The sequence below is a fragment of the Myotis brandtii genome, unplaced genomic scaffold (assembly GCF_000412655.1).
Source record: "Myotis brandtii unplaced genomic scaffold, ASM41265v1 scaffold303, whole genome shotgun sequence".
Taxonomy (NCBI): domain Eukaryota; kingdom Metazoa; phylum Chordata; class Mammalia; order Chiroptera; family Vespertilionidae; genus Myotis; species Myotis brandtii.
Window position 1 is genome coordinate 1523200 of NW_005361573.1, and position 24619 is coordinate 1547818.

The 24619-nt window shown below is 52.7% G+C and overlaps 1 protein-coding gene across 1 annotated transcript in view; it reads left to right on the top strand.

Moving 5' to 3' along the window:
- MYO18B (myosin XVIIIB) overlaps window positions 1–24410 on the top strand; it is a 171154-nt gene extending 146744 nt beyond the window's left edge. The window contains exons 39-43 of the mRNA XM_014542478.1: window positions 2556–2686; window positions 8583–8627; window positions 9752–9889; window positions 20304–21549; window positions 24222–24410. Coding sequence (XP_014397964.1) covers window positions 2556–2686; window positions 8583–8627; window positions 9752–9889; window positions 20304–21537 — 1548 coding nt within the window. The 3' untranslated portion in view covers window positions 21538–21549; window positions 24222–24410. The remainder of the gene's footprint in view (window positions 1–2555; window positions 2687–8582; window positions 8628–9751; window positions 9890–20303; window positions 21550–24221) is intronic.
- Window positions 24411–24619: the final 209 nt, after the last annotated feature.

The following is a 24619-nucleotide window of genomic DNA, read 5'->3' on the forward strand; positions in this document are numbered from 1 at the left end:
TCCTAATATCCCCCCCCCCATCATGTCTCTGTTCTCCAAGTCTCCAAGGAGAGAGAATGACTGAGAAGACCAAGCTCATGCCTGGCTTTGAATCGCGACCCCGTTTGCATGTGGCCGTCCTGACCCTGTCCTGAGCTTCGTTAGTCATGCATCATGGCGGCTGGAAAGAGCCCGGCTCCCAGGCCGGACGGCGCCTCCCTGTGCGCCCTCCTCCCTCGTGTCCCCGTGTCTCTCAGCGCTCTCGCTCTCGGGTGGAGTCATGCGTCATGGCGGCTGGAAGGAGCCCGGCTCCCAGGCCCGGACGGCGCCTCCCTGTGCGCCCTCCTCCCTCATGTCCCCGTGTCTCTCAGCGCTCTCGCTCTCGGGTGGGGCCTTGTTTTGTCTGCCCCAAGGAAAGACCACCGCGTCCCTGTCACCTGGTCCCTGCAATCAGCAGGCTCTGTGTGGTTTTCCAGTTGAAGCAGGAAGGGTTTGCTGATTGCTGATTACACCGACTCCAAATTTCCCCAGTTGGTCTCCGTGGGGTGTTCCCACTGAGCCTGTGCGAGTCCCTGCCTCTCTCCACACCACCCCTTCTCTCAGCCACTCGGCGTGGCTCCTGGGCTGTCTCAGTTCTTTCTCTTCTCTCTCTCTCTCTCTCTCTCTCTCTCAAGCTGGAAAAGCACAGACTACCACACGGTGAACAGACAAGCCCATCTCCAAGGAGAACTGAGTGCCCTGGTCATGGGGAGCAGCCGGGTCCTCACTGGCTTGCATTGGGGTGTGCACACGTAGCCCCAGAAAGATCAAGAGACTGGGAGCTGGCACCGCAGGGCTCCCATCTCTTCTCTGCTCCTCGCTGTCCTCGGTGACGGTGCTGGCCTGTTTCCTCACCCACAAATGAGAGGAGGGTGACCCCAGGCTCAGAGAGGGGCTGTGGACTGTCCAAGGCCACACAGCTAGTCAGTTAACTGAGCAGCTGAGAGTCACCCATAGGTCTGACCCCGTATCCTTATATCTTCACCTCGCCACACTCCGATCAGTTGATATATGTCTTTTCCTTAACACAGCAGTGAAAAAATAAACATCATTTGAACAGCTTATTGGAAAAATCTTGTCCGCAAACCCTCTTCACCCCCCCCCCCATGAATATTCTCAGCTCCCACGTGTCCCTCCAACAGTGAAAAAATAAACATCATTAGAACAGCTTATTGGAAAAATCTTGTCCACAAACCCTCTTCAACGCCCCCGCCCCCCATGAATATTCTCAGCTCCCACGTGTCCCTCCAAGTGTGTGTGTGTAATTTGCATAGACATGGGCATGTAGTTCCCTGTCTGTTTCGTTTGCTTAACATTATTCCACAGAGGCCGTCCCTGCTGCTAGATAATGGTAATGTCTGCCTAATGGCTCAGAGTCATACATTTGGATTCCCCTACCCAGTCCCAGTTCTGGGTGGCAGGCGGCTCTCAGCTTCTCCGAGTTGTCGTTAGCTCTGCTCCAAGCATCCCCAGCACAGAGCCTGGCTCTGCCTTTTCGGCCCTTCCCCGTAGAGTCCATTTCCAGATGCATTTCCAGGTTTCCCTCAGGCTTCCTCAGACTGGGCACTGGTGACATTTGGGCCAGGTTGTTCTCTGTGGTGGGGGACGATCCTCTGTATTGTAGGATGTGAGCAGCACTCCTGGCCTTTCCACTAGATGCCAGGAACAAGCCCCAAAGTTGTGACAACCAAAACTGTCCGTGCATATTGCCCAGTGTCCCCTGGGGGGCAAGCTCGCCTCAGTTGACAGTCACTGTGTTAACGGGCAGGGGTGTGGAATATGCTCCAACTAGAAGTCACGGATTTCCCAGGACCTGATTGAGGGTGTCAGCGAGCGAAGGGACGAGCAAGAAGAAGTCAGATGCACCCAGCTCAGTTCCAGCACTGCCATTAAGCTTTCTCTACTCACAGCCTCAGTTTCTCATCTGTGAAATGGGAGCAGTAAGAGTGACCCATTTGCCAGACTTGTGAGGAGCCAGTGAGGTCAGGAGCGGGAAACACTGAATATAGTGCTGGGCACAGAGACCTCCAAATAAAGGCCAATGGCGTGCCAGCTCTGCCTTTGCTGCCTTGGGGGACGGAAAGTTGGGGGAGTCGAGGTGACAGAGTCGAAAGGGAACCATTCTCATTCTGCCCTCCCCACAACCTCATGCTCCAGATCCATCCCTGGGGCACAGACTCAGCTTCCGGAGCATCCTCTGGGGCACTTCCAGGAAACATGCATTTTCATGCATTTCCTCATCTGCCTGGGTAGCAGGTGGTGCAGGTTCAAAGCACGGCCCCAGGTCGCACCCCCAGCAGAGGGGAGGGTGTCTGTCCTCAGACCATGCCCTGGAGGCCCTTACGCATCCACTTTCCCCATAAAATCCAGAGCGTTGATCTGAGGGTTTGATAGCCCGTCCCCAGAGAGGGGTACCCACCATGCTAATAGGTGCTCAGTGCACTCTAGGCTGAGCATGGGGTCTTCCTCTTCCCCGGGCCCTCATGGGGGGCTGGGGTTCGTGCCCAAGGCTAGCGTGGCCGTGGTCTCATCTCCAGGAGAAGTACGTAGAGGAGCTGGCAACAGTGAGACAGACCCTCCAGACAGACCTGGAGACGTCCATCCGGAGGATTGCTGACCTTCAGGCGGCCTTGGAAGAGGTGGCGTCCAGCGACAGCGACACAGAGAGGTAATGTATGGCGGTCCTGGGGGGCTGGACGCAGCAGGTGGGCTGCACCCTGGGGAGCACCGTGGTCTTCAGTGGCCAGAGCTCCCACTCAGGGGTCTGGGGGCCGCATCTGCTGGGAGGCCCAGATGTGTTCGGGGTGGGAGGTATCTGGCCAGCTCAGGTGAGGAAAGACAGGATGCCACCTTGCCCAGCTTCCAAGCCTCTGGGGAGTGGGGTAGTCTGGGGAGTGGCTGCAGAGGGACTGCACTGTGATTTCAGACAAAGTACATGTCCACTCCAGACCTGACTCCCTCATCTGTAAAGTGGATGTGATGCTATTGGACAAACCACATCAAATTGCCATGATTCAGCCACTTTATTTTTAATATGTTTTTATTGATTTCAGAGAGAGGAGAGAGAGAGAGAGAGAGAGAGAGAGAGAGAGAGAGAGAGAGAGAGAGAGAGAGAGAGAGAGAGAGAGAGAGAGAGAGAGAGAGAGAGAGAGAGAGAGAGAGAGAGAGAGAGAGATCATTGATGAGAGGGAACCATCAATCTGCTGCATCCTGCACACCCCACACTGGGGATTGAGCCCGAAACTTGGGCATATGTCCTGACCAGCAATTGAACTGGTGATTTCCTGGTTCATCAGTCGACACTCAACCACTGAGCCATGCCAGCCGGTCCGATTCGGCAACTTTTGATCTACAGACTGGACATTTTGTATATTCAACCCATTACCTACCTCATAGGGTTATTAGTGAGAATTAAATGAGTTAATAGATGAATATCACTTAGATGAACATCTACTGCACACGTGGGGCGTGTAACTGCTGTAAGAGTGTGAGCCATGTTTATGCAGAATAAGAACACATTTTACAAAGGCAACAGCTAATTCAAGGACTCAAGATTAGCTGGCTGGTGATCAGCGAGACCACTCCAGTTCAGTGTCAGGGCTTCTCTCCTCTTCAGATGACAGGCTGCTTCTCGCCAACCACTCAAGCCTCCAACTGCCAGGGGCCATGGGTGGGCTCCTCGTCTGGTAGGAGTCGGAAGTGTCCTGGCGGGGCACACAGCTCCTGCTCCCCGGAGCTGCCTCTGTGGCCTCGGCGTGTTGTTTCTGTGAAATGACAGCTGCCTGTCTCAAGGCCTGGGCCGCCGGGGAGACATGTTTTGTGCATGGCTTTGATAAGGAGCAGGGTGCCTTCATCTGGACCTTCAGAGGTGGTCCCCTCCCAACACCAGCCAGCCACCCCTGCACCCACCTGTGTGGGCTGCACCAGCCCCTGTCCCTCATGGTCTTCTCAGGGGGGAGGGGGGATGGTCCAGGCTGCAGCCAGAAGAGTCAAAGGTTAGACCACCGAGTGCAGCCTTCTCCATTTGCACATGAGGAACCTGACCTCAGAGAAGTTCAAGGTCACACAGCAAATTAGCACTATACTCAGACTTAGAACCCAGGGCTGCTCAGGTTCCTACCCAGACCTCTGCCTGTCACACTCCTTTCAGTAGGGTGGATACAGGGGCCTGAACTGACCGGTGGGCGTTGTGGGCATGAGATGGGCAGTGAGGGAGATACAGGGAGTTGCAAGTCAGCTGTGGTTTAGCTGGTGGAAAGAACCGGACATCTGTGTCAGAGCTGACTCTATCTCGTCAAGAAAAAAAACTGAAAGGAAGTACTCTCATCCCAAGAAAAAAGGCACTACAGGTGACCTAAATTTTTGTTTTCTTCAAGCATATTTCTATTTTCTAATATCTCTACAGTGAGCATGCGCACACACCCGGCTACACCAGCACCCTCCCTGGGAGATTTTCCTCACATACTAGTAAATGATGTGCTTGATATGGTTGATCTTAGCATGGGAACTCGCTCTTCCCTCGATGCAGGCCTGGGCAGGTCCTACGCTGCTCAGAGACATGTAACCTCCAACTTTCCCACAAAGTTGCTCGTGCCCAGCATCTTCACAACAGAGACCCAGCGGCTCTAAAACCTCATGCTCTTGCCTCCAAAGAGAGGGCTTTATCTCAAAAATCTCCAGTTTCTGCAAAAATGGCTTCCATGCACATGGAGTGTTTCCACCGCTCCCTACGAATTTGTACAGCTGCCAAATTGCTGGTGAAATGGCAGATACCGATGTCGCAGCTGCTCCCAGCCCGTGATTACACGGAGGGGTGCCCCGTCCGCCGCCCCTCCTCCAGTTCTATTAGTGTTGTGACAGCATAGTGTTTGTAATTACAAACTCCTATTGCTGATGTTACCGCTTGATGCTCAGCTAGCTCTTCTACGAATAGAAACGCTAGAGCTGTTGCGTTTGTTATAAAGGGACCTGGTGGCTGCGTATATTAGTACTTGTGTTTTGTTTTTTTGCCAACGAGCAAAGCTTCTGAACCATCTTCACTTGCATAGTAAGAGATTCCTTTTCAGATGAACAATAAAAATTACAAAGATGACAAAATCGGAACGGGGAGAAGAGGGGCCCGTGGTCGGGGGTGTGGGGACAGGCCGGGCAGGAGGTGTGACAAGAAGCAAGGAGCAGATTCTCACCTAGGGACTAAGGTCACAGAGACAAATGCTCTGGAAATGAGTCCTCTGTGCTGAGTGTATATTGTACCTTTTCCAACATGTATCCTTTTAAATTGGCTAAAATCAGGCCACAGTGGGACAAACTGAGGTACCTGGGCCTCACCGAGGATCGAAGCTGCCATTAAGGGCCTCATTCCGAGTTAGTGTAACAGTGGGCCCAGGCCCTGGCCACACTGTAAAGGCTCCTGCTCCACAGTAGGGCAGACTTTGGAGCTGCCCACTTCTCTTTACCTGAGGAGGTAAATGAGAGAAAAGCACTTCTCCTCTCTGCTCCTTCTTCTCCGCCCTACCTTCCACCGCTTCCTCATCCTTCTCACCACCTTCCTTCCTCTCTGGAAATGTCCACAGGAGCCCCCTGAGTCCCAGGGTTCCTTGATGTGCTCTGGAACCCCAGTCAGGATCAACTACATCATTAGCGGGCCCAAAGGGAGATAAAAATATGGGTGGTCTTGTTCAAAATGCATTCAGACTTTCAGGACAGCGACACAGAGCATAACTCCAAGCACAGGCCCCTCTGGGCAAGGGCGAAGCCGGCCCTGACCCCACGTGGTTCTAGAGAGCATTTCTTAACTCTCAGCAGGCCTTGGTCTGAACTCGCTGCCCTGCAACTTGGATCTAAAATTTACAAGGAGCACAGATTTCAGGAATAGCACAGGGATGGGGGAAGACTGGAGGAAATTGCCCACGAAGAGATCGCAACACATTTTGGAGAACTAATACTGTACAGACTACGTCCTCTGGTCACAGGGCGATTGAAATGGCTGTCAACAGTAGACAAGGGCTAGATGCTTGGCTAGGTTGCGGAGCTGCTGTCCGGAGCAGAGGGCCCAGCCCCGGCCCCAGTGCTGCCCGTGCTCCTCCCCATCCTGGCAGCTCCACGCTGCACTTCCCTCTTAATTGTCTTGTCACCGGGGATAAGAGGTTTGGACGGGAGCCTGCGGGATTGGTCTGAGGTTCTTCTCCAAACTGAGCTCTCAATTAGGATTCCGACCCGCGCCGGGAGGGAGAGTGGTGCTTCCGCTCGCTGGAGGTGAGGTTCTTTGAGAGACTTGTTCAAATTATAAAAAGTCACATTTCCCCATGTTGGGAATTAGATCCGAGCGTAACAGGCCTTCCAGGCTGGAAACATGGCTACGTGCTCAGAAAGCCAGGTGGGCTGTGCGGCAGCATTCAAACGCGTGCTCTCCCGCTCTGGAGCACTGCCTGGTAACTTGGGCTGGGGCGCCAGCCTTCTTAGATTAATGGGGAAATGCTTTAGGCGGTTACCCCAGGCTCAGAGCACGCTCATTAGTCATGGAGGGAGGGATGCGTCAGCTGACAGACAGCCCCATCCATCCTGGCCCGGAGTCTGCGGCTGCTCTGCCTGTCTCCTTGGCTGATGGTTTGGGGTGGGGGTGGCGGTGGGGGGGGTGTGCAGAGGCTAAAGGATGACCTCTGACTCCAGGGTCAGCTGAGAGTGTTTCCATTCCAGCTGGCCCAATCTGAGATGAATGTTCTAGAAAGAGTCCTCTGTTACTGTGTTGAGTTCAGTTGTATATTATCCTCTTCACTTGGCTGAAATTGGACTGTAGTGGGACAAGTAGAAATATCTGGGTCTAACCAGAGATCACAGTTGCCATTAAGGGCACCATCCTGAGTGAGTTTATTTATGAGTGGGCCCCGGCTCTGGCCAGATGGGCCAGACAGGCCTTGGAGCTACCCGCATCTCTTTTCCTACAATTCTCTTAACTTCTAGTTTGCTCTCCCCTTTTGGAATAATTAGCATGCCCTGGGACTGGAGAAAAGCTTAAAAGAATTTCTCCCATATTCTAAAAAGGTTGATGCCCCATTCCAAATTAAACACAGGACCCTGGCGTAGGATGGCGTATGTTTCAGCGATGCCACAGGGGCCACGTGCTTTCTCGGCATCTTTGTAGCTTGTGAGGCCTGGATACCCAGCTAGTGGGGGGTCACAAGGCATGAGCGCTCCACACTCTTGCCTACTCGGGAGTTATAGGAAACAAATGATCATTCTGCTAATGGCCACTCTTTCCTGGGGACCTTGTGGCCGGGCCGTGCAACCCACCTGTTTTGCATATATTGTTCTCACACAAGTCTCTGAGGTTGGTACCATTATCACCCAAGTCTGCAATGACGAGCTATTTCTTAGAGAAGTCAGGAGATGGGCCCCAGCTCACCCAGTGAGTAACGGGTTGTGATTTGACTCCAGGCTGACTCCATCACCCACACTTCTAATGGTCGCGCTCTGCTGTCCTGCCGAGCATGCCCCTTCTCCCCCCTTCCTCCTGTCAAGGTCTCTGTTCTCTGCCACGTAACTGGCCTGTCATTCTGGCGAACTTGTGTCTGTCACTGTGATGCGGGCCCAGTGCACTCATGTATTACTTCCCCGGCCGTGTTTGTATTCAGCCTGGAGTTGTCTGGCAAAGACTTGCCCTAAAGGAATACAACAGAAGACAATTAATTATCTTGCTAATCGTCAATCTCCTGCCCACAAATGCCTGGCACATTTATTTAAAAACCTCATGCGCCAAGGTGAGAGAAAGAAGCACTGACTACGGGTATCGGGAGATGAGGGTTCCGGCCTTGGCTGCACTGGCATGTGGATCAGCACCACGGACAGGTCTCGCGACCTTCCTGGGCCTTAGCTTGCCCACTCAACAGGTTAAAATCATCATCATCTTCACCACCACCACCACCATCATCATCAATGGAGCACCTTTTGTGTTAGGACATACAGAGATACAGTAGGGAACAGATAAACATGGACCTGCTCATAGAGCTTGCAGTCCAGCAACACTTTCTTCATATGGTGAAAGGGTCAGTGGGTCTCAAACTCCCTCCTTTGAGTGGAACCCTTGTTTTTTACACCAAAGCAAACCCCTACGGAGAATTCTAGCTTAGGATGGACTACAGCCATCTTTTGATTGGCATGAGAAAGGGAGGTTTGAGACCCTCCTAGGTCCCTCTCCCTGACCCCTTGGTAACCCCTGTGAGACCTCCCAGGACTCAAGGGCTCATTGGACCATGGTGCACAAACTCAAGGACCTGCCATGGTCAATAATCCATGACTTGTAAAAAGTCCACCTGGTGGTGAATTTAAACACTGAGATACCCCCCACCCCCATGGGGCTCATACTCATGGGGTCACCTGGGTGAATAGTGGTCACGAATTAACAGCAGCCTGTGCCTTCATTAGCTCTAAAGACTTTCCTGTGCTGGGTTCAGTTGAAGATGGTTCAACTGACACCTGTGAGGAGGTACGCCCGGCTGTCCCGCAGAGAGAGGCCTCGCTTCCTGGCAGCAGGAGGATAAACCGACTCTTTCTTGTGCCTCCTCTAGTGTCCAGACGGCAGTGGACTGTGGTGACCTCGGCAGAAAGGAGATGTAAGTTCACCCTGAGTAGAACGAGCAGCCGACACCACAGCCAGGAGCAAGCCCCTGGTCTCTGTCCAGTCTGCAGAGGGAACGCCCATGCCTCCTTGGAGAATGATCAGCAATGCCCCTGAGAGCTCTGGCTCCATAGTCGTAATATACAGCACTGGGCACATATTATCGAACTGTCCAGCCTCTTTTAGACAGAGAGATGCCCATGACTTAGGATGCCACTGTCCTCCGCAGACACCTTTGGTGGCTCCCTATTACCTCAGAATAGACTTTTCAAATCGACATCTGAGCCCTGCACATTCTCACCCTTGCTTCCTTGTCTACCCTGGACTCCTGCTTTCCATATTATCCATGCTCTGCCTTTTTATGACCTCCGTACCTGTGTGTAAAATTCCTTTCTCCGGGCCCTGCAGGGATAGGCCCTAACCTTCCAACAAGATTTCGCTCAAATGCCCCTGTTGGATGCCTTCCCTATGTTTCCAAGAAGCAGTAAAGATTCCTCTTTATTGTCCTGCTCTATGGCATTGATCATTTTCTCCTTATTTTCATGATTGTTTATACAAATGTCTACTGTGCTATAATGGGTTCCTGAGGGCAGGGTCAGTGTTGGGTTCATGTTTATAGCTCCTTCCAGTGGTGCCTGGCATAGATTATTCTGCAAATAAATACATTTATATTTATCAGAGACAGAAAGATTCTGGGGAAGGCGGGCAAGGAGTTAAGACCTTCACACTTACCATGTTCAGTAAACATATCACTTGGTATAAAATTCAATGCCAAATATACTCTAAAATTGGAGGTGCCTCAACATCCATAATAGGGTATTTATCTTCCCGAGGAAGAGCAGTGATCAGTAGCATGGGTATTGGATCCCAACTTCATCACTAATTAGCTGAGTGACCTTGGCCAAGACCCAAGTTGGCCTTCCCCAATCCCATTCTCTCATCTATATAATGTGGAAATCACCAGCCACGACCCCTCAGGGATGGTGTTGTGAGAATCAATTGAGGTTATGCATGTACCGCCCTTAGCACAAGGCCTGGCTTCCATTAGGGGTGACTGTCTAGTTATTGCTGTTACTGTGGTTGTCATCGTGGTGACAGTGTCCTGCATTCTGCTTCTAGGGATAACGTCTCCATCCTCAGCTCCCAGCCAGAGGGCAGCGTGCGGTCCTGGTTGAGCTGCACTCTGTCCGTGGCCACCAACACCATGAGGAGCCCTTCTCGACAGTCGGCCATCAGCAGCCGCATCCTCAGCCCCAGGTAAGAGTGTCTCCTTATTCCCTCTGGATGGCCAGTATCTCAAAGAACCTCAGACTTTGAAGTCTTTCCTTCCCTCTCTCCTACGCAAGGACAATCATGGTCCAGATGGTTTGAGATAGGCCACTTCCTAGCTGTGTGACTTTGGGCAGGTCGATTACCTTCTCTGGGCCTTCACCTCCTCATCTGAAGAACAGGAAATATAATTGTACTGACCACCCAAATAGTTGAAGTGATGAGGATCTAATGCAGCTCTCCATAAGGCGTGATTTTCCAAATGATTTTAAATAGTACAGGGTGAACATTTTTAAAAATAGCTGTGTATTTATTGTAGCTGCCTCCCATCTAAGGCAAGTTCTTGTGTCCCATTTATAGACAGTTCTAGATTTATAATTTTTTTTTAAATCAACACAGTCACTTGAGTATTTTCCTATTTTTTTAAATGATGAGTCAGTATACAGACCAGATGACTTCTCCTTCAGAGGTTTTTGCTTCGTTTGAACATCAAGATTTTGTCTTTTTCCTAGAGTTCAGATGCCTTGACTTTCAGTTCTTTCTATTTGTAGATTCACAAGTAATCTGTGAATGCATCCCCCTTTCAAGAACTTAAAATATAACTGAGAAGGTGAAAATCCTCTTGGCCACCACCCCAATCTCAGCTCCCTTTCCAATGGTATTAACCATCTTCAGTCTGGCGTGTATCCTTCCATATCTCTCTCTATATATTTATAAACATATGTTCTTGTAGTAAGTACATAGCATATTTGTGGACTTTTAAAAAACCTAAGTGATATGATGCTCTATATTATCCATGCTCCGCCTTTTTATGACCTCCGTACCTGTGTGTCTATTGTGTGTATTACGCTACATATAAATTCTTACATTGCACCTCCTTCCCTCAACCGTAGACCTAGGCACTCTTTCCCTGCCTACGCCTGTCACCTTCTGAAGGCCTGTAAAAGATCTAAAAGTCATGCCGTGGTGTATTAACTGTAGTTTTCTTGTTTCACTTTTAGTTACCTCCTGAGTATTTGCCATTAACCTGTAAGGCTTCAAAAAAAAATCACACATCCTTACGCACATGGGCAAAGGGTTCTCTGGGTCAGAAAGCATTTGCATTTTAAACTTGACTAGATTCTAGCAGGTCATCCCAGCGTCCCTTCTGTGTGACATGAGATTCCTGTCTGCGCATCCCCGGTTCACCTGGCACATCTCGGAGCTCGAGAAGCGAGTCCCTGGGACATTTCCAATTTGACTGAGAGAGGTCACTCTGAAAACAAGAGAGGGAGAAAGCCGTCTTCTGCCAAAAAAATACGAGCATTCTCTGTATTATTTATAAGGGGACGTCAGCTCCAGGGAAATACAGCTAAAGCTTTATGATTTACGGCCCGGGAATCGTGCAGCCGCTGCGATAAAGGCAGGAGCTTCTGAAACGGGGGCACTGTGTCACCCTCGTGGCCCCCAGAGCAGAGTTTATGGGCTTGGGGGTGGCGGCCACACTTGGCTCAGGAGGGTGTCTCCACATCTGGCCACAGGTGTGCCAGGGGCTGTTCAGGGCCTGGCAGCTCACCTGGGCCCTGCTGGGTACCCGGCCTCTCCTTCCTGCCTCCTCAGGGCCATTGCCCTGCTAGAGGGTGTTAAAGGGGCTCTCTCCACCTCCCCATCCTCACAGCGCTCCCGGCCCCAGCTCCCTCTGGACACCCATCCCCACTCCCAAGGGAACCCCAGACTGAATGATGGGAGTGAACAAGATCATGCAGACAGAAAATGAAGGGGCGGGGGAGGAGAAAGAAGAGAGGGGAGGGAGAAAGAGAAAACACACTTACTAGAGTGTCTGTGCTCTAGTGTCTTCCCGTTTGGTAGCCTTGGGAAGTCCCAGTAAAATTGTGTGCATCCTGGTCAGAGACGACATTTATCCCTAAGTTTCAGTGACCAATCTATCAGCACATAATTAGTGATGCTGTGGCTTGAATTTATTACCAAACATGGCTCTCCACTGTTGCTGTTGGCCGTGTACCATCTTGCAACGCGAGCGTGGAGATTATTGTATAAATTATTCTCACTCACATAATCATCGTGATTTTAATTACTGTGTAATCTTCGCTAATTACTGTTGTATGTATCATTTGCTTTGGTGCCGACGTAACATAACTGCTTTCCTTTGGCTAAAAAAAAATGGCATGACAACGTTTCCCGTTTTCTGGGGGGAAATTGCTTTCTGTAAACATTCCCAGCCCCATCCTCTTGGCTTGTGGTTCTTTCGTTTAAAAGAAAAAGATTTAGACACCGCCACCACCCGCTTCTCGCCCCCCTGTTGATTTTTTTAATTTGCAGTAAGGCTGGCTTGAATTAATAAAGAGGTCTAAATTATAGGGCATTGTTTTTAAAATAAAGTTGCATTACTTTCAAGGAAAGGCAATTACTTCTACGGAAGTGAAAGCCAAGGACGGGTCACGTGAAGCCCGCTCCAATGATTAGATCAGACTTCTTTGTAATTAGTTCATTAATTATGTAAATATGAATGGATGGCACTTAGCATTAAAAACAGCTTGTTCTCAAAGTAGGTTAAGCATCCATGCTAATCTCATTCCAATAGTACATTTATTCACTGGTCGCCTCGCTCATAGAACCAGAGCTCCGGATCATTTTAATTCATCCCGAATGTCCTTGATGAAGGGGCCTCTTGTGAACATGACTTCATGTCTTCCTAGGAGAAAAGGGGCTCCTTTCAGATTTCTCAGGATTAGGAAGACGAGTGGGAAAGATGTTAAAACGGAGGGTGTGGAAGTGTTCGAGCAAACACCTTGGACCCCAGGCCTGAGCTAGGGAGACCAGGCGTGCGCTCTGTCCAGGAGTCCTCCTGGGAGCCCGCGGCCCTCACAGATGGCTTTCCACGGAGAGAGGGCCTTTCCTTGCCCAGAACTCCAGGTCTCGGAGGGTAGATCTGTGGGATGCCGAGGCTCACCTAAGGCAGCAGCACGTTTGTGTAAAACCATTTGGATTCGTCATTGATGGTCCAAAACATTGTTCTAGAATCCGTGGTTCTCTCATTGAGCTAAATTTTTGTTAAGTGAACTTATTATTGAAACATACATCCTTCATATCCATGTGATTTTCCATATCTATACGTCTTTATGAAATTTTAAAAAATTAGACCTTTGTATTTACTACCCAAATCAAAACCAAACCATTACTACTCCTGGAGTTCACTCAATTGTGAACTGGAAGTTGGTTTTGAGTCTATTTTAGGTCCAGAGAAGAGGCATTGGCTGGCTGATAAGTAGGGGTGTTGTGTTAACCAGCCAGATGAGGCCGATGGAGCCCTTAGTTCATTCTGTCCGCACTTCCACAACCCCTCATCTTCCCATCCCTCCATTCCTTCCCCCCAGGGGTGGGGAACCTTTTCTCTGCCCAGGGCCATTTGGATATTTATAACATCATTAGCAGCGGGCCATACAAAATTATCAACTTAAAAAGCAGCCTGCTGTATTTGGTCAAACGTTTAATGAACTCACCCCCAAGGCCTTGGCAGGGCCAGACCACATGATTCCACAGGTCTTACATGGCCTGAGGGCCAGACGTTCCCCACCCCTGCTCTACCCTTTCCATCCCATGACCTCTCCGGGAAGCGCTCTTCAAATACTGGGTGTTCATAGAAGAACTAACAGTCTTGTTGGGAGATGCAAAGGGGTAAACAAGCAATTCCAGTGCAGAGTGACGGGGAAGCACAGGGGCTGTGGGTGGAGGACACCCCTAGCCCGTCCTGGGAGGTGGGGGGAGGCCGTCTGGAGGAGGCTGCACTTGGCCTGAACATGGAGGGGTGAGTAAAAGTGTTTGGTTTTTAAACCATCTATAGAGCAATGGTTTCTCAGAAGCACCTGTCAGTTGTCACTTCCTTCCTCTTTACCTCTCTCCCTCCTTCTTTCTTTCTTCTTTTTTTTAACAACTCTGTTAGCCTCCACCTTAGTTGGACAATGACTGATGATTTTTCGTATTCACTTCATTTCTATCTTTACCTCCTTATCTACGTCTCTGTATATCTTAGACACATTTTTATGCTAAACAATATGAAAGTAACTGAAAAATGTCATGCCAGTTCTCTCTAAATCATTCCACATCTTTCTCCTGAGAAGAAGGACTCTTAACTATTGCACCGTTATCACACCTAAGAAAACGAACAAATCCATAGTATTGTCCAAGATCCCAACATTCATATTACCTCATTTGACCAAAATTGTCTTATATCGTCGTATTTTTTAGAAGAAGGATCCTATTAAGGATACACATTGCATTTGGTTGTTTCGTTTCTTTGACACTGCTCTCTTTTTTTGAAAAAATAAACTTTATGTTTAGAAGTCTCAGACCTACAGAAAAAGTAAGCAGCATGTACAGAGAGCACCATATACCCCCCTCTGTTCCTACACACAGTTTCGCCTATGAGTAACACCCTGCATTTGCCATTAGTCTCCTTTAAGCTAGAATCTTCCCTCCCCTTCCCTTCCCCGCATGGAAGTAGACTTTTCTGTAGAGTTCCAGGTGTGATCCTGATGGGCAACTGTGCTCTAAGTCCCCTGGTCCTCGTAGCTGGGAATCAGTAAGGCTATATGCACAAGGCCGGGCAGATTCTGCTGACCCACAGAGGGGACACAGACCCATAGAAGGGACACAGGCCAGTGCCCACTGAGGGCTGTTCACTGCATGGGTTTCTAGAAAGTGTCAGAGAGAACTCACTTAGGATCAGAGAGAACAACAAGGAAGGCTTGAAGGTTATCTGGTCTCCTCAAAACATCATATTATCGGGAATAGAGGATATTTATTTAGAGACACTTCTTTTGGTTGCTTCCCACGCATGCCCTGAGCAGGGCCGGGGACCAAACCTGCAACCCAGGTATGTGCCTTTGACCAGGAATCAAACCCATGACCCTTTGGTGCGCAGGCCAATGCTCTAACTACTGAGCAACCATCCAGGGCAGGAAGAGAGGATATTTAAAGAGTATTTTCTGGCTCAAGTCTCTGCCCCTTCAGGCCAGGAGTGACCAGGCTGAGGACCTGGGTGCCACTCATTCCACCACTTCCCCTCTTCCTTGGTTACTCCCTCCCCTGGCTTTTCCCTTTCAGCAGGTGGCCTTTCCAAGTCCCGTGTCCTGCCCGTGAAACTGAGATAGCTGCCCTCACTTGTCAAGGGTTTTTCAGACTGAATAGCTAATAGCTGGTAGGAGGGATCTTCTCTCCGCCTGTGTAGCGTGTCTTCTCTGACCCTACATCCTTCCCTCTTCCAAAAGCCAGGAAGGCTGGCACGAGGCTCCAGCACCTGCTCTCTCCCCCGGCAACTTCCTGCCGCTCTTGCAGCCCGTGGTTCACAGTTCGCCTGGAACTTTCCTCGCTGCTGATTCTTCTTCGCAGGTCAGCCAGTCTCCACGCCTACAGCGTGCCCTCCCGGAGGCGAAGCTCCCGTCTTCCTCTGAGCTCAGCCTAGCATTGCGTATAGTTAGACCACGATGGGAGCCTCGGCTCTGCCACTTGCTCTGCAAGCCCACTTGCCTCTCCGAGCCTCGGTTTTCTCATCTGTACAATGGGATAAGGGTTAGTGGAGCAGAGTGGTGAGGGGGCATGGATCCCGGAGGTGGACTCCTTGGTTTAAATCCACATTTTCCCATTTATCACACGACAGATTACTGACCTTTCTGAGCCTCGTTTGTGGAATGGGAAGATTACCATAGTATCTGCTTTAAAGGATTGTTGAAAGGATAAAATTGAGTAGATCTGCAAAGCCTAAAGGCACCATGTAAGGCAGCTGTTATCCAGAATCATGCAGAATTTACCTGTGTGCTCTAGGGACTCAATAAACGTCTCCTTTCTCTAGGGCGTTGGGCACGGTTTGGGGCACCTTGTCAAGTGTAATTACAGACCATCAATCGCTGTGCTGGGCTCGGTTACAAGGCCTCAGGCCATCTTGAAAGGACATCTGGTTTCCCTTCCCAGGCCTCGCCAGTCTTACAGAACATCAATACATTTTTAATTTCCTCTTTAATTTCAGGGTGTGGATGAAGAATGGGGGTGACAGCGCACCTCTGGGGATGATTCATGGTGTCATTAAAACCTTCTTCAAGTTCCCTGTAGCTCCACTGGCCCCGGCTCCGCCCGAACTCTCAGGCCTGGAAATTGTGTTTTTTCGCTGTGTGATTGTGTCTGATGCCAATGAATCCGGCATCTGTCCGCTTGACTCGGATCTCGCTCTTTTGGTTCGTTGTGTCTCAGTGGATTGGGGGAGATATTCACGTGTAGATGTGAGTTAGGCCGGTCGAGGTTTCTACTCAGCTGTCTACCTGGAGGGCGTGTGATGTCAGGGCAGGGAAAAGCATGAGCTTCAGAGTTCAAATCCAGGCCCTGCCCCTTAGCAGTGTGACCCTGGGCTAATGGTTTCTCACCAGTGAGCCTCAGTTTGCTCATCTGCAAGATGGGGTGATGAGTCTGATCCTGATGAGGCCGATATATACAAAACGTGCACACACGGGTGAGCTTTTCACTTGTCACTGGGGATTCAATGAGCATGTCCTGGTGCGAGAGCCGCTGGGACCTGGGGGCTCCGTCACAGGACAGCCTGGCAGGGGCAGGGGCGTGGGCCAAGCAGGGACACCTGTCTCAGCAGCTGGCTCGCTCTGGGCTGACTGACTACTTCATTCTCCGCATCCTTTTCCCGTTCTGCTCAGAGCAGGAGCACGTGTGAGAATCACTGATTCCCGAACCTCTGCCCTCATTGCAGGCCTTCTCTAGCCCTGATAGAAGGGATCGTTCAAGAAAAACAATCAAGCAAAAGCACTAAGAGTTTTAAACAACAGCAGAGGGGGGGCAAACGTAGGCTTTCAGTGGCGCGTATGGAAAACAGTCACAGGTCTGCGAGGAGGTGGTTCCGTGTGGCTAGACTGACGGGCAGGCGGCGGAAGTCCCCAAGGTGCTCCTGGCCTCTCTCCTTAGAGAATCGCGGTGCCCGCCTGGCGTTTGTCCCACCTGTCTCCCCGCGGCTCAGAGGGCCTGCTATTCATCGTCCCTTCCCGGGGCCAAGGCTCTGGGAGGCAGGCGCGGTGACATCTTGATTATCCACCAGCCATCCATCACGTGAGGCCGATGGAGGGACGTCCCCTCTGAGCCAAGCCGTGCAGTGAGGGCAGCTTGGGGAGGGGGCGTGGCGAGGCAGGAGATGAGTCTGCCCAGGCTCATGGCTGGGGACAGCAGAGTGTGTCTTAGATGACCACAGCTGGGCCAGAAAGAGAGAGAGAGGCCCACCCTGTGTCAGACAGCAGCTCCGGGACCCTCTCCTGGAGCCTGCACGAGGACACCTGGACTCAGATGAAATTCTGCCGCCCCTCCCAGAAAGGAGCGGGCACAGGAGCTTCTTACTCAGAGTCATGGTGCCGGGCATCAGAACACGATGGCACAGAGATGGGACCGATTTCTGAACGGCAAGCCCAGGAGGTGGCACTCAGCCTCCCTTCCACACCTGTCCTCCCTCCCTCCCTCCCCCACACCCTCTCCTCTCCAGCCCCCAATGTCCACCCTGCTTGGCTTGTGTCTCTGCTCCAAGCGCACCAGCTGAAGCTATGAAGACACCAGACAACTCTCGAACGTGGGACCCAGCCCACCCTGCCCCCAGGACATCAGGCCCTGGGCAGAGAGATCGGTGATCATAGCCCTGTGGCCGCCAGGCAGGGGCCCGAGTGCCTGTGCGGGGACGTTGGGGGGGTGCGCCTTGTAGAGGTGTCGCTTCTGTGCTCTCTGTCCCGGAAACCAGCATTCCTTCTTCTCCTCCTCTTCCTGCAACTCCTCTTCCCTCCCTTCCCTCCCTGTCCTGGCATCCGCAGCCAGCACCGGGGTGGGAGCTGGGGTGAGCAGACGGCAGAGTCCCAGGCAGCGCTGTGACAGGAGCCCTCGAAGCCGCCTGCCCCACGTGGCAGGCGATGGATGAGACTGAGCACCCAAGACACATCCATCACCCCGCACCCTTCAGGGGCCGAGGCAGGACGGAAATGACTTCTGTCAGCTCCACGGCAGCCCACTGCCCCGGCAGCTCCGAGCTGTTTATTAAAAAAAGAAAGAGTGAGAAAGCCATCTTGCCGTGTAGTAGGGGAGCGATTCCAAGGCAGTGATGTTGACAGACACACTTTGGGGTGATCATAAAGGAGCCCTTCACTCCCTCCCCAGCCGCGTCCAGCTGTGACGGAGATGGAAGCTGACAGCCAGGATGTGGGAGGAGGCAGCTGCTCCGGGCACACGGGGCCACCCCTTCTTGGGTTCCAGGAGGCAGGAGGCCACCTGCCCACCGTTCTCTCTCTGTCCCTCTGGGCACCTCCATGGAGGCTTTCCTTGAGCCCAGTGGTGGGCTAGGCTCAGGGGATTCAGAGATTAGTAGCAGTAATAACGATTGCCATTAACTGTTAATCATGAAGAGCCATTAATTATCGGTTATTAATTATTCATTGTAACGGGTAACCATTATTTGAGGGGCTAGGTGCCAGACCCAGCACCCAGGGCCTTTCTCTTGTCCCACAACTTCCCCGCAAGGTCACATGGTGACCTGTGCAGGAGGAGGTGGAAGGACTGCTCAGACAGCAAATGCAAACCCCGGGGCAGAGGGGCTCGGCCGTCCTCGGTACTGGCATGGCTGCAGCAGGTGAACCAGAGGGCAGCTCGAGGCTGGGAGTAGGGAGCTTGATCCTGCAGGAGGACCGAGGACGGTGAGGGGAGTGGGTGATGGAGGTGGCTCATAGACACGGTAACCTTGACCCTGTGTCTCCCCCCCACACACACACACACCGTGACCTTGACCCATGGGCCTCCACCCAGCTGACCTCAGGAATCAGAAGAGGCAGATGAGAAGACCCAGCCCGGTGCCCATCACGCATGGAACCTTTAACAGAACCTCAGCGCCACGGCTGCCTCCCACGGGTCCTGGGTCTGGGGAGGCGCCTGCCAGCCCCAGAAGAGAGAGGCTTATGGGACGGTTGGAGCTCTGGCCTCAGGAGTTCAAGAGACAGTGTCCGGGTCTCTACCCACGTCCCTGGAAAGAACCCTGGCCCCTGCCCTACCTGTACCTCCTTTCCCCTCCAGGCGGCACCTGCAGGGCCATTGGCTGGCTTCCTTCCCTGACTCCAAAGCCCTTAGAGTTACTGCCCTGTCCTCTGGGATCCTGGGGTGGCAATGGTGACATCAGACTGTGGTGGGCAAGGAGCCTTCCTCAAGGTCTCAGCCAGAACCCCAACCACCTTTCTGTGTGAGGGCCGGCTTCCGTGTGCAGCTAGAGTAGCAATGCAGAGGGTGGACAGGGGCCGGAAGCCTGCCTGCGCCTCGCTCCCAGCACCTGGCTCCCAGCCTCCTCCAGTCCCCTCCAGTCCCCAGCCCCCAGCTCCGTCTGCCCTGCCCAAACCCTGGCCCTTTTGCTTTTTATAAATGACAACTCTGCAGGCGGGCAGGAGTGGCGCTGTTCGTCTTAGAGGAAGGACAAGTAGGTTTTTTATTTATTAAAGGGATGGTTGGCGGACTGCGGTCTCTCTCCTTTCAGCAACATCCTTCATCTTATAGTCCAGGCTCCTCCTTTTCGGAAGGAAAGTGATGTGGGCTCGGCTGCTGCAAACCGACTCTGCAGGGAAGCCAGGCCTGGTGTCGTCCCAGAATAGAAGCCATCTGTCCCCTTGTGCTGGCCTTGGTTTCATGCAAATCCCTCCTGTTAGGAGGGAACGGTCTTCCCCCCACCAGGACCAATCAGGGCGTCACAGGGCATCCCACTGAGGTGGACATTTGGGCCACTGACTTTCCGAAGCCCTTCCGGTGGGCCTGTCCTCTGGGCTTGTCCCTGAATAAGCAGCTAGCCTCCTGCAGGTCTCTCCGTGACTTCCAGAAGCGAATGACTTACTCCGCCACAGGCTCTGGGACGACGGGGCCCATCCTGTCAGATAGGATGCCTCATAAATCTAACACATTTGGGCCACTGACTTTCCGAAGCCCTTCGGGTGGGCCTGTCCTCTGGGATTGTCCCTGAATGAGCAGCTAGCCTCCTGCAGGTCTCCCCGTGGCTTTCAGAAGCGAATGACTTACTCCGCAGGCTCTGGGACAACAGGGCCCATCCTGTCAGATAGGATGCCTCATAAATCTAAGTCACTCGTCCTGCCTGCGTGTTAATCTACTCGAACGTACTTAGCTGGGTTTAATTATAGACAGAAATTGCATTTCAGAGAGCAAGGAGAAATCATTTACCTGGCTTGAATTTGCGCATTAAATCACGCGGTTCATTTGAGAATGCGGTGGGGATGGCATTTCCAAAGAAAAACAATATTAGCGCCTGTGCTTAGTGGCTCCCGCGCCGCTTGCACAAATTGTATGAATTGCACGATCCCCACCAACTGTGTCTTTCTTGTTGGCACAGGATGCACGAGGAGGCCGGCGATGCCGAAAGCGTCCGGCGGGTGTCAGCCCTGAGCGGAGCCCAGGATGCCCCCAGCAAGACCACGGGGGACAAGTCCCTCTCTTCCCTCTCGCCCCTCTCCCTCCGCCGGCAAAAGTACTGCCATTTTGGGGATGGCGACGAGAGTGACGTCCAGAGGAAGCCCCCGGAGAGATCAGGAGTCCTGTCTTCCTCCCCCTCTTCCCAGAGGGGGAACACATCCCCGGTGTCCAGGGAGAAGCTGCCCAGTCCTTCGGCCGCCCTGTCGGAGTTTGTGGGAGGACTCCGGAGGCAGAGGGCGCAGAGGGGCCAGGGCTCGGTGCTGGGCCTGGAGGACTGGCCCACCCTCCCCATCTATCAGACCACCGGGGCGTCCACGCTGAGGAGGGCCAGGGCCGGCAGCGCCGAGGGACACCTCTCGCTGAGTTCCCCGCTGGAGACGGAGGACTGCACCGGGCCATCCGCTGGTCTCCTGCGCTCCACCAGCCTCAAATGCATCCCTTCCCAGGGTGGGGAGGGCACCCCGCCGCTCCCCCAGAGGCCGAAGACCCGGTTCAGTTCCTGCGAGTCCCTCTTAGAATCAGGGCCCGGCTCAGGGAGAAAACTGAGCTCCCCCTCCGCACCCAGGGACACACTCCTGTCGCCCACGCTGCGTCCTCGGAGGCGCTGTCTGGAGTCCTCCCTGGACGATGCGGGCTGCCCAGACCTCGGGAAGGAGCCGCTTGTCTTCCAGAATCGCCAGTTCGCCCACCTCATGGGGGACCCTCCGGACAGCGACCCATTCAGCTGGAAACTCCCGAGTCTCAACTACGAACGCAAGGCCAAAGTGGATTTTGATGACTTCCTCCCGGCCATCCGGAAGCCCGAGACTTCGAGGTCGTTGGCCGGAGCCGCCAAAGATGGGCAAGACAGTTCCCGGCACTCCAGCGTCCACTTTGAGACAGAAGAGGCCAACCGGACCTTTCTCTCAGGGATCAAGACCATTTTGAAAAAGAGCCCGGAGTCCAAGGAGGACCCCGGTCACCTCTCCGACTCGTCCTCCTCCTCCAGCTCCATTGTGTCCTTCAAAAGTGCCGACAGCATCAAAAGTCGACCAAGGATCCCACGGCCGAAAGGAGACGAGGGAGAGCGAACGTCGCCCGGCAACAGAGACCGGGGGACGGGAAGGAAAGACGAGGACGTGGCGAGCATCATGAAGAAGTACCTGCAGAAGTAGGAACCGGCTCAGGTAAAGGACCGGCTGGGTCGTCTTGGGGGGTATAAGACGAGATCATCACCAGGGCCTGGCAGCCTAGAGCAGGGCTGGGGAACGTCCGGTCCACGGGCCATATAAGGCCCGAGAAATCGTTTGGTCTGGCCTTGCCAAGGCATGAAGGGTGAGTCATTAAATGTTTGACCAAGTATATAGCAGGCTAATTTTTAAGTTGGTAATTTTGTTACAAATATCCAAATGGCAGACAAAAGGTTCCCCACCCCTGGCCTAGAGGAAATTGGTTGCTGCTGCTGCTGCTTTTAATGCCGTGACTGATTTCTCTGGAGGAAGAGGGTCTGTAGAGGTGTTCGCTCATCAGAAACCCGCTGCCAGGTGCCACCTGTTTCTTTGCTCTTTAAAATGCAGACACATCGGAAAGCAAGAGGGTCCTAGGGGACAAGGCTAGAGAAGATGCTGGCTTTTAAAGCCGCTTGGTCTGGCCTTTTAAAGCCCTCCCTCTCCCCAACCCCACACCCCGTCTTGCTTATTTCCAGTGCTCCATTCTTCCTGAAGCCGGAGGCGCTATGATGTCTCTCTGCCCATCATGATGGGATCATGGTGGTAGGGTCAGGCCCGGGTGGAGGAGGCCTTGAGTATAGTGGAGTCCAACTCCTGCATTAAGTGTCCGGAGATAAACTGAGGCCCACGCGGAGGGAGGAGGGGACGGTGCAACCGTCACAGAGGAGCAGTGCCTGAGGAGCAGTGCCCCTGTCCACCGCCTGCTCTCCTACTCCCAGCCCTGACCCTGGCACCCCTCTGCAGAAAGGCAGGAAGAGGCACTGACTGTGAATGATGGCTTCCTTGTATTGAGCATGTATATATATATATATCAGGTGGTCACTTAGTACCCACAATACCCCAGGGAGGTGGTTGCTACTATTTATTCCCATTTTACAGGCTGACACACTGAGAATCAAAGAGGTTAAGACACTTGTACCAAATCACGCAGGCGGAGCTGGGATTGGAAACTCCAGAATCGCCACTTTTATCTGTAATGTTAGTCCGTATCCCAGGCATCTTCTTGGGTAAACTCAGCCGTACAGATGGAGCTGGATCTTTAAGGAGGCTGCCTCCATTGCCCTCAAAAAGGAGGTGGATGTTCTAATCACATATCAAAAGAGGTGTTGGGCCCGGCTGGTGTGGCTCAGTGGTTGAGTGTCGACCTATGAAGCAGGAGGTCACGGTTCGATTTCCAGTCAGGGCACATGCCTGGGTTGTGGGCTTGATCCCCAGTAGGGGGTTTGCAGGAGGCAGCTGATCAATGATTCTCTCTTATCATTGATGTTTCTATCTCTCTCTCCCTCTCCCTTCCTCTCTAAAATCAATTTTAAAATATTTTTAAAATAAAAATAAATTTTAAAAGGAGTGTTAGAACTCATGGACTCCAACCTCAATGTTGAACAAATGAGAGAGACCTCAAATCAAGGTCCCCCAGTGGGTCTGCCATCAACCCAGCCACCCTGACTCCCAGTTCAGTGCTCTCTGCCCAGAGGCAGGGCCAGCCCTCGACAGCCCCTGTAAGGGTGCATTCACACCTGAGCATCCCACTTCCTGGCCCCCAGCTGAAATGCAGAGCCCCTTGCGGCAGGATGGGTGTCAGCAGAGGAGGAGTAAGAAACTCCCTCCGGGTTCAGACAGAATATAAACCCACAGACCAGTGATCGTCCATGGCCACATTAATCTCCCCTTATCAAACCTCAGCGCTCACCACCGCTCCAGGCTCAGGCTGCAGGTGGGCGCTCCGCCCCAGCCCTCCTCCCACAGGCGTCCTGGACCAAAAGGAGCCACGCACCCCGCCCTCCACTGCTGGAGACCTGCTGCTTTGCGAGGCACCGTCAGCCCATCAAAAAGCCATTGCCCCTTCCGTGGAGATGGTCTCGGATGTTTCAGAGCAAATTAATTTGATTTTACATGGCCTTCTCTCTGCTCTCAATTACCGAGGAGAGATCTGATACTCATTTACATTATTGTGCTCTCGGGGACACAGAACGCAGTTTCAAAGGCCACGTAAAGGGCACGCGTCCATAAGGGAAGAGCAGCCCCTGGCAGAAGTCGACGCAGAACATCTTGTCTCTGCCATTTCTCCTTAAACTCAAGCTCCCTTCCCCCTCCCAGCCCTGCTCACTGTGATGACAGAGCGCCCGCCTAAAATGTCCCTCTGCCAGGACCGCCCGGCTGGAGTCTGGGACTAAACAGTGCGGCCCGTTCCCCAGGATGCGAGCATGTTACGGGATTTGGGGCCAAACAAGCTCGGTTCTTCCCGTCACTGGCCACGGGACCTTGGGCAAGCCATGTGACCCTGCTGAGCATCTGCGTCTCAGCTGGAAAACAGAGAGAATAATACCAGCCACGAAAAGTAACACTGTGAGTCGCAGGAGAATGCAAGGGATCCTGAGGACAGAGCCCGGCCCCCTGTGGCTGCACTAAATGTCAGGTCACCCTGCCCCGGGACATTTGGGTCCTGCAGGAACCCTGTCCCTGTCTCCTGCCGATTGTTTCCCGTCCACATGTCTTCATTCCTTTGGTCACATCTCTGCAGGAATGCCACCTGGGAACATGGGCCTCCAGGGCCCCCCCACTCTTGCTCTCCTTCCCAAGACTCAGTTCCCAGGTCCCATTGATCAGCTCTGACCTACGTTTGTTTCCAGCCTCCTGAGATGCACTGCCCTCGAAGACTTCCGACTCCGCAGAGAGAGACCGGCCCGGCCTCCCCGGGGGCCCTCAGTCCCACTACAGCGAGCGTGGCCGCCCTCAAGAGGAGAGAGGGGTCCAGCAGAGGCCTATCCCGCGGGGCGTGGGTCTCCCAGCGTGCTTGGTCTGCACAAAATAAAGTGTTGGCTCCTTGGCAGCTGTGTCTTCTCTCTGTTCTCTGATCCTGTTCCCCGGACTCTAGAGAGTTGATGGGCTGCGGCTGGGGTTAGAAGGGCTCTGAGGAATGGAACCAACCCAGATTCTTTGTAGTTTTCAGTGACATACTGCTCCTTCTCTCCCTGTATGTCTACATGCAATGGTCTTGCTCCTTCTCTTCATTTGTCCAGGTTCTGCG